Raw genomic sequence first — 10,000 nt, forward strand, 5'->3', positions numbered from 1 at the left:
CCCAGGCCGTTCTGTGCTGTGCTATAAGATAACATGTGAAATGTCCTGAGCTACTGTAAGTGGTTGGAAAGGTGTGAACACTCTCATGGCTCCTCCTCCTCTTCCCTTCCCGCAGGTTCGGCCCCATTCCAGAGGATCTACTCCTTCAGGCATTTGAGGTCAGCGTCTCTTTTTTCAGTGCACACACACACACACACACACACACACACATGCACACACACACACACACACACACACATACACACACACACACACACACACACACACATGCACATACACACATACACACACACACACACACACACACACACATACACACACACACACACACACACACACACACACACACACACACACACACACACAGACACACAGACACAGTGTACGGCAACTACTACTCTTGGTTGCCCCACTGTGGAGCAAAAGAAAGGAAACCAGGTGAGTGCCACATTGGTTGCGTGTGTAAACAGAGCCGCATTGGTTGCGTGTGTAAACAGAGCCGCATTGGTTGGGTATGTAAACAGTGCCACATTGGTTCTCACACACACACACAGAGCCAGTGCTGCGTAGGAACACTAGATTGTTTCTGAGCACACACACACACAGAGCAGACCCCGACAAGAAATTTGCTGAATTTGACACAAAAAAAAATTCGGATTAGAATTCAAGTAGAAAAATAGTACAATGCCAAGCAGTAGAGAGTTCATTACTCCTTAATACTCCTGGATCCCACTCTTCAGTGTAAAATGTATTTATAACTGTATCACACTCTTCAGTGTAAAATGTATTTACAACTGGCTTTTCAACCCTTCAGTGTTAAATGCATCACAACTGGATCACAATCTTCAGTGTAAAATGCATTATAACTGGATCACACTCTTCAGTGTAAAATGTATTTATAACTAGGGTTGGGTACCGAGAACCGGTACCAATATGGAACCGGTTCCAATACAACCGGTACCTACCCGGACCGAAATGCAACGCAGATTTCGGTGCTTCATTTCGGTGCCTGAGCCAATTGAAAACGGTTGCTAGGCAGATTCCGCGGGGCACATGTAAAACTGCCCCAGCTCCCAATGTAAACGGTGTCCTGTGTCGCTCACGCTCATTGGTGTTTTCATAGCAACAGTCTTATGACAGTGAAGAGCATGCAGCATTTCACAGAGCAAGCACAAACAGAACTAGCCATCAACCTTTTAACAGAGAAAATACCGAAAGCTAAACGGTCAGAAGTGTGGCTGTATTTCGCACAAAAATATTCAAACATCGCGACTTGCAGCAAATGCAACAAAACAATTGCGTGAAAAGAGGGGCGAGAAGGCAAGAGTCAACGGCAGATCAGCAACCGAAGACTGAAAAATATACGGAGATGACAGCTAAACTACCTACGGTAGTCTCTTAAAGGGGCAGTACACATTTTCTGGTACTCAGTGTGTTCAAGTAACAATATTAACTATAAACAAGATAGAAAAGATAGGTATAAACAAATCATAAAATGGTGAAATTTCATGAAATAAATGCAAACAAAATAATACATTTTTGACTCCAAACTCCAAAAGAAGTTTGAAGCTGTTTTTTGTATTTATTTATATTTATTTAAGTATACTATAAACTGTTGTTTACAGTTAATATAATGTTCATAGTTTGAAGTTAAAAAGTTTGAAGCTGTAGTTTGAATCCAAGTGTTTTGTATGTATTTATATTTATAATATACTTTAAACAGTTAATATATTGTTCAATTTGAAGAAAAAAAATTGCCTTGGCAATAAAAAAAAGCCTTTCTTAAATGTCGTCAATCGTCATTCATTTTTTTTTATAAAAGTATCGGTTCCGGCACCGTTTAGGCACCGGTATCGTTTTAAAAGTATCGGTTATGTACCGGTATCGGATAAAAACCAAACGATACCCATCCCTATTTATAACTGGATCACACTCTTCAGTGTAAAATGTATTACAACTGGATCACACTCGTAAAATGTATAACAACTAGATCACACTCTTCAGTGTAAAATGTATTACAACTGGCTTTTTAACTCTTCAGTGTTAAATGCATTACAACTGGCTTTTCAACTCTTCAGTGTTAAATGTGTTATAACTAGATCACACTCTTCAGTGTAAAAATGTATTTACAACTGGCTTTTCAACCCTTCAGTCATTCTTTTCATGCGGCACCTCTTCCTGTCAGCTTATGTGTCGTTCACCAACTCATTGGAGCTCGGTGTCAGTGTTAGATGTCACAGTAATTGAGTTACTGCAGGCTGAACGGCATGTCACAGAGAAACGCGCCAGGTTCTACTTCTTGACTCAGATGCCATAAAAGTACTGAAGCGTGTCAGGGGCTCGCTCTCTTCTGTGTATGCGTGGGTGAAACAGCTCCCAGCATGCCTTGCAGATGCGGAAATGTTTGTTTGTAATTCAGCGTTCTATCTCGGAATAATGTGATTATGCCTTCCCTTGTGTGTCTGTGTAGTTGTGTGGTGTGTGCACGTGTGTGTGTGTGTGTGTGTGTGTGTGTGTGTTTGTGTGTGTGTGTGTGTGTGTGTGTGTGTCTGTGTGTGTGTGTGTGTGTGTGTGTCTGTGTAGTTGTGTGGTGTATGGGGCACGGGCACGGCACTTCATTAAAACCCGAGACCCCTACATCAGTCTTCCTCTGGGCTCTCGCTGCAGTACTGAACACAGGCATCTGATCAAGTTAAACCTCCCACATTACTTTGGGAATCTTGTTTGGCAGAGTTGTGCATAATTTCATATCATATTGATGTACCACACGCTTTTCTATCTCTCTCTCACTTCGTCTCCAGTTGTCTCTCTCTCTCTCTCTCTCTCTCTCTCTCTCTCAACACACACACACACACAGTTGGTAGTTGGCAGTATTTCTAGTTTGATAATTACGCTTATTCTGCTTGTCTAGTTAATCCTGTCAGGAAGGATTTGTTGTTGGGTGACACTTACTGTATGTAAAACTCAGCAGAAGCCTAAAATCCCTTCAACCTCTGAGGCTAAATGAAAAGAGTATGTATTTTGTATGTGTTCCATTACAAATCTTGAACATTGATGATTTTGAGATGAATTATTCCATGACTTGGCTATATCAAGTGCTGTTGTTGTTTAGTAGGTTTTGGATCAACAGAAGAAAGGCCATTTAGACCCAGAGGAACTAACTAAATATATGACACAGGAAGGTAAGGAGAATGTGGGTGCTCTCTCTCTATAATATTATAATGAAATCCATGAAGGATATATTTAAATTGGTAACTTCTTGAAGAAGAATTAGTTGTGTTGGGTGATGGTGCCACCTGGTGGTCATAGTCAGCCATCACATCTAATGGCTGTCATTCGGGGAAGCTATTCGGTTTTGATCCATTGTTGCGCTCCACAGGGGAACCCTTCACACAGGAGGAGATGGAGGAGATGCTGTCGGCTGCTCTCGATCCTGACAAGAACGTCATTTTCTACAAGGACTTTGTGAGCGCGATGGCCGTCGATGATACTTAGTGTCCACCAGCACCTAATCCAGGCAGAGGCTGACGCTGGGGCAGTCCAGGCCCGCGACCAATGAAAGCCTGCTGCCGGTGAAGATTGATCAATATTCAATAATCAATAAAGAATCGAAGGTTTTGAGTTATGTATTTTCATTTGCCCGTATGATTTCCAAAAGAAATAGGTGCTCACATGAATTTATACAGGTCACACATTTGACATATTTGTTCTTATTTCTGCTGTTTTTCCCTATAGTTTGTCCATTATTTTTTCAAAAACACAATTGCGGTAGAAAACGTAAGCATAAAGACAAGTTGTATAAGGCACAGAAACAGCTGAACATCAACAGAACAAAACAAAGGACTCCAAAAAAACGCAAAAGAAAACCCAAAACAACTCCACAGTCAGTAACAAGGATCAAATGCATGCAAACACGTGTATTTATATCATAACATATACAAATAGCTAATGTATAGGTAATGTATACCTGTAACACACCCCTCTGCACCCTCGAGCTTCCAGTCACTGGACCCCCCCGCTCCACCCCGGTACCCCTCACTAATCTGTCAGATTGAGTCTCCTTGCTATCAGGGTGACAAAGGCAATTATATCCCTCTTGGAATATGACAGGGAAGCAGTGGCGTAACGTAGTTACGACGGGCCCAGGTGCAGGCTATTATGACGGGCCCTAGTCAGTGGCGTAAGGCAGTGGTTCCCAAACATTTTACAGTCCCGTACCCCCTTTTTTTCATGTTTGTAACCGCCGCCACGCCCCCCTCCCCCCGCGCACATATTCCGCCTTCAGACTATTTAGATTGACGTAAATATGTCTATGGCCCACGACTACGGGCCCCCAAGACCCACGGGCCCAGGTGCAGCTGCACCCCCTATAGTTACGCCCCTGCAGGGAAGGCACTAAACAACAGATACCAAACAATGCAGTAAGAGCATTTGATTCAGTCGTCTCCTCAGTTATAAGTGAGATTGTTTTTTAAATGTTCTGCCCAATAGTTGAGTAGAGATGGGCCGAGCCATAACACATGTGTAAGATTAGCCGGGGTTTGATTACATGTTTCACACTCTGGAGATACGCCCTCCTCCAGCCTTGATAACCTAGCCTGAGTGTAATAGGTACGGTGTACAATTTCACATTAGGACCATGTTTGGCACCGATGGAGGAATTTATGCACAGGCTAATATAATTCTAATCAATTCACTGCGAATATATAATTGTTAGGTAGGTCTGTATGTGTTAAGTTGTTGTATGAAAATTCACGCTGTTCAGAGAGCAATATGTGTGTGTGTGTGTGTGTGTGTGTGTGTGTGTGTGTGTGGGGGGGGGGGTTGAATTTGCGCTTCATTATTTTTTATTGCCGAGCGATCCCGTCAGACGGCGCGCGGGGAGACATGCACGCTCTCATTACGGAGGGGCGAGTGGTGGAGGCGCCTGCGCTCGAGCCTGGCTTCATTAGGGAGGCTGGCTGGCGCGAGCCACGGCGGCTCAGGAGTCCCTCAGTGCTAATTTCATACAAATGAGGCCTTTGCTCCCGCTGTCCCGCTGTCCCTCCATGCGGGGAGGGGGGTGCCGGTGATCACGTTTTCTCAGTGCAGTACCTACAATTAGTGGTACCCCGTAATACAAAGGTACTGAGCACGAATAGACTCACAGGGAAATATGCTCTTGAGTCCTACACCAAACATGGTCACTTGTCACATTCCTTGCTGCGAAACTCTGAATGTAATCAGAACCCACCCATCCATGTATTGTCCCAGTCTCCATAGAACACGCGTTCGGTTGCCAGGACAGTTACCTCATGCTGTGGGGTTGTGGAGCTGTCCTCAGTGTCAGCAGATGGCGCTAGTTGTCTGCGTAAGGCACAGATCCGAAAAAGCTGGCTCCCTGAAGTGTTACTCCAGATTTGTAAGAGTGGTGGACACAGTATGATAATGTCATGAGAAGTTAGTGACTGATAGACTGGAATCCTTTTGTTTCATTTGAGTTATTTTGTAAAAATAGAAAGAATGCAGTTATTATCATTAAACACGAGTGGTTCCTGTGTTTCAAATGGTGTTCGAGTGGAGAGTTTATTTTCAAATCTTTACAGAAAATACAGTATAGTAGGCTTTGGTTCAACTCTTGTTGTTACCTCCGCCAAGGATGTTTACGGTTCGGTTTGTTTGTCTGTCTGTCTGTCAGTAGGATTATGCAAAAACTACCTGTACGATTTTCATGAAACTTGGTGGACGGGTGTGGCACGGGCCGAGGAAGAACCTATTCAAGGTTGGAGCGGATCCGACTCACGGGGCGGATCCACGAATTATTTTTAACTTTAACATCGCGCGACAGGGCATTTGCCCATGGCGGAGGTCTGCGTTCTCCGAGTGCGCTTCTAGTTGTTAAATGTGTTACAAAAATGACTTGACTGGACTTATAATGATGGACTCAGCACCAAACGCCTTCAATTGCAAAGTGAAAGTGCCGATTTTCAGGAAGGTACTTTTAAGCATCCCTCTTGTTACCTACAGAAAACTTTCTACCCTCTGGAAGAAAATGGACGCCCACCTGTCACTCAAGTGCACATCGATATGCCATTGGTCGAGCGAGGAGAAAGGGGGCAGTCGAACTCCAACCAGACACAGATGTGTTTCTGTGCTTTTAAATGACTCACGGGCACTTCACTCTCCTGTGGGCTGTCGGCGCTTGGATAACGACAGACAGGCAGTTTTTCCTGCAAGGATAGCGCAGCTGACAGTCTGGCTGTCGCAAAAGCGCGTCCTGCCTCCCGGTTTCACCACCACCACCACCACGTATCCTGCAGTCTCCGGGCATTTCGGCGCCGCGCTCTTGCTTGCAATGCTGCCTTTGCTCGATCAGAAAACCAAAGCGGTGCGCACGCAGTTTGGATATCAGAAGTCAACGTAGAAAGGCTGGGGAAGTCGGAATCGAAGAGATCCCCAACTAGTGCAAGTGGATTTACTGATTGCAGCCGTTCTCTCTCTCTCTCTCTATGGATAGTCTACTGCACGATTCTCATCTGCGAAACTAAACTTGGAAGAGAGAAGATTGCGGAATTTACCGAACACTAATTTTGCCCACTTGGATGTAACAGATTATTGATAGCTATACTTTCCCCTCTCCCTCTCCCCCACCTTGAACATGACTTCTCTCTCTGGGCACAAAGAGAAGTCTGGGACTAGGAGTCGCAAATACGGGGTAGGTGTTTGTACATAGGCTAATCAATGGGGAAAAAATGTAGGTCAAATATCTTAGTTAGAACAGTAAAATAACTTGGCTGTAAGCCATAAGGATAAGCTATATCAGCTTTGTTTGACAGCCCACAGGTTTCGTAGCCTATGCAATAATTACTGCGGCACCTTGGTATAGACAGCCTGCGGATAGGTTATTTTAAAGCCAGGTCAGAGTTTCTATCAGTGTGTTTCTGCATTGTGCACTGTTCCATATGCATACCGATTTGCTGTTTTCGACACATTGCAGTTTTATGGAGTCATGTTATTTTTGCGACATTGGTAAATGTCTGCATGGTGTTTTCAACAGATGACAGATGCCTCCCCAACCAAATCTGCCTCTTTTTCTCCGGAGACCTGGTACCGGAAAGCCTACGAGGAGTCGAGGACGGGGAGCCGCCCGCCCCCCGAGGGAGCGGGCTCAATGCCCGGGTCGTCTGGCACACCTTCGCCTGGATCCGGCACGTCCTCTCCTGGGTCTTTCTCGGGCTCACCCATATCCCCAGGAATCGGGACCGGGTCGCCGGGCTCTCTGGGCGGATCCCCGGGATTCGGTACTGGGTCCCCGGGTTCTGGCAGTGGAAGCTCGCCGGGTTCAGAGCGCGGAATATGGTGCGAAAACTGCAATGCTCGGCTGGTGGAGCTGAAACGACAGGCTCTGAAGCTGCTCATCCCTGGACCGTATTCTAGCAAGGTAGGCGCGTCCGACGAGGCGCCTTACGCACATCTGTACGCTTAAAGATCGGAGTCCACAAAACTGTTTTGGAGCGGAAAATCATGCTGTACGCATGCCATGAGTAAATTAAGCACATACATCTGACGGTGGTTTGGTCGTCTATGCTGTAGGCTACAATGATTATATCACCGCATTGTTGAGTTTTATGTGATATAAAAGGCTCATTGTTCAGGCGACAACACATAAGTCCACTCGTCCATTTATGAAAAGATACGGACCACAGTCATATTTTCCTGCAGACTTCTTGGACTTTTAGGTAATCTGCGAGGTAATCTGCGTTTACAGCATAACATTCAATTAAAAAAAAAAAGTATATCTGTTTAACAACGAAACGTCATCTTTAAACATGAAAGTGCTCCTGACTGTAGTGATATACCTGAATTTTCAAGTAGACCATTTCGAACAAGGTTTGTGATTGCCGCGTTTAACCCATGCAGCAACAGTAATCTGCAGCAAAAAAAAGCCGGAGCAAGAAAAAATGCACTTGCTTTCCATCGGGGTGGGGGGAAGAGCAGGCGGCGATTTTCAGCATTTTCAACGTGTTGCAGATCCCGGAGGCGCCCCTGATTTTTTTTCAATGGGCAGTTTGGAGACAAGCCTGATGACGAAATTAGCCGGAGGGGGTCAAGTTAATTGGTAACAAACAAAGGTTATATACCTCCCATTTACCAGGTACTGTAAAAGAACCCCAAAAGTGGAAGTGCGTCATTATGTCAGTGATGGGAATGCTGTAAAAGAGCATCGTTAAGAAAAACCCCGGGGGGGTTGGGGGGGGGGGGGGGGGGTGTGCAGGACTTTAGAGCAGCAATTATTAAAGCTGTAATGCATCGCATTCGGCTAATTGCTTCATCCTGTTCTTCCTGCAGAGGTCTGTCCCGTTGTATGTCCCTCTCGGCGGTTACTTGCCGGAGCAGTGGGCTGTACGGCCCTGGTCAAGTGGACCTATAGCCAACTTTACTGGCTTATCTTAGTAACAGAACCGAATCTTTAAGAGTAGGGAGGTATCGTGTGATTGACCGTGCTCGGCATGTGGCTGGCTGGGACACCAGACGCTCCGGGGCTCTCCGGGTCATGAGGGCAGGCTGCAGGTCATAAAGGCTGCGGGACAACCAGACGACAGTTCCGTTCTTTGTTGAGAGGGGGCGCTGTAGAGCAAGTGCTGCTCCATTGGTGCCCCGAGGCTGCGTTGGTTAGAGTTAAATATTGTAGGCATAGTTTGAATAAAATTGAACCTGAACTGTTAAAGTGTAAACAAACATTTAACTTTCCCTAAATGCAAAGGAAATGACTTGAACGCTCCAGAATGCTCCTCCTTCGAGAATGGTATTCTGGCCACAGTGCATATATGTACCAGGGTATTAACACAGTACTGGGGGTGGAATCAATGTCTGTCCACTGTAAAATACACCACACGGAGTCAGGCACATCTGTGCAGCTGTTTACAATGTTTCCCTCTGAAGTATGCGTACGCTGTGGCCACATGCTGTAGATGAAAAGGGTTGATGACGGATGACGACGATCTCTGTGGTATTTAGGTTTAAGAAATATGTGCTTTTGTGTTAGATTAGGACATGTCCTACTTTAATCGGATTTGGGCTGCCATTATGTTTTGACCTCTGTAAAACACACTAGGGTAATTACCACCAGCAGCCCTGCACCTAAACTCTGTGTGACACCAGCATATGGTTTCTGTTATGCTCGTAATTACCAAATGTTTTTACTTTGCTGAGAGGCCCGATGATGACCATTATTGCTATGCAAATTACACTGTGGAATACACCCTTTTGTGTTTTTATCTTTGTTACTGCAGTTTGTCTGCTGCATAGCAATGTGTGATGACTATACAATCAGTGGACTGGAGGAGAGAATAGAGGAAGGGAGGATTAAATATTCAAGCGCATTCTTGTCCTTATTGTGTTTTGTCGCTGGTGAAGATATTGTGGTTAGAAAAACATGGACATTTTATACTCCCGGGATATCTTGCATACGTTGAATAGGTTCCATTTTGCTCCCCTTCGCGTGGCGCCAAGAGTCCGCAAATGGAGCTGCTTATATGAGCATTATTGTTTCTAATAGCAACAGTGACCCTGTTTAACCCTGGCTGGAGTGTCCGTGGGTATGTCAGCATACACCCTCATTAGCAGACACAACTGCTGGATTGTGTGTGTGTGTGAGAGAGAGAGAGAGAGGGGAGAGAGGGGGGGGGGAGAGAGAGAGATCAATAGAGAGAGAGAGGGAGAGAGAAAGAGAGAGAGAGAGAGATGCCTGTTTTGCGGGGTGAGTTACAGGGTGGGGTGTGGGGTCTTGGTGTAGAAACGGGGGCAGGGGTAGTTAGGGACAGGGGCAATTAGGGGTAGGGGTAGAGAGGTAGAGGGGCATATTTTACTGTGAGGCCCTGGAAGAGGTGCAGGGCCTATAGGGCTCCAGTCTCTCCTAGTGAGAGGGAGGCACACACACACACCTCACAGGTACACACAAACACCACACAGGTACACACCACACACACAGACCACAGACACACACCACACACACACACTA

General features: G+C 45.5%; 2 protein-coding genes across 2 annotated transcripts in view; both read left to right on the forward strand.

Annotated features, from left to right (window-relative positions):
• efcab2 (EF-hand calcium binding domain 2) overlaps positions 1-3,625 on the forward strand; it is a 10,217-nt gene extending 6,592 nt beyond the window's left edge. Inside the window, exons 5-7 of the mRNA XM_012839979.3 lie at positions 116-158; positions 3,116-3,182; positions 3,380-3,625. Of these exons, the coding sequence (XP_012695433.1) occupies positions 116-158; positions 3,116-3,182; positions 3,380-3,495 (226 nt within the window). The 3' untranslated portion in view covers positions 3,496-3,625. The remainder of the gene's footprint in view (positions 1-115; positions 159-3,115; positions 3,183-3,379) is intronic.
• Positions 3,626-6,111: 2,486 nt separating this feature from the next.
• The window catches only part of kif26ba (kinesin family member 26Ba), a 150,725-nt gene continuing 146,836 nt past the window's right edge, over positions 6,112-10,000 (forward strand). Inside the window, exons 1-2 of the mRNA XM_031580170.1 lie at positions 6,112-6,694; positions 7,037-7,420. Of these exons, the coding sequence (XP_031436030.1) occupies positions 6,638-6,694; positions 7,037-7,420 (441 nt within the window). The 5' untranslated portion in view covers positions 6,112-6,637. The remainder of the gene's footprint in view (positions 6,695-7,036; positions 7,421-10,000) is intronic.

The sequence above is a fragment of the Clupea harengus genome, chromosome 14 (genome assembly GCF_900700415.2).
Source record: "Clupea harengus chromosome 14, Ch_v2.0.2, whole genome shotgun sequence".
NCBI lineage: Eukaryota > Metazoa > Chordata > Actinopteri > Clupeiformes > Clupeidae > Clupea > Clupea harengus.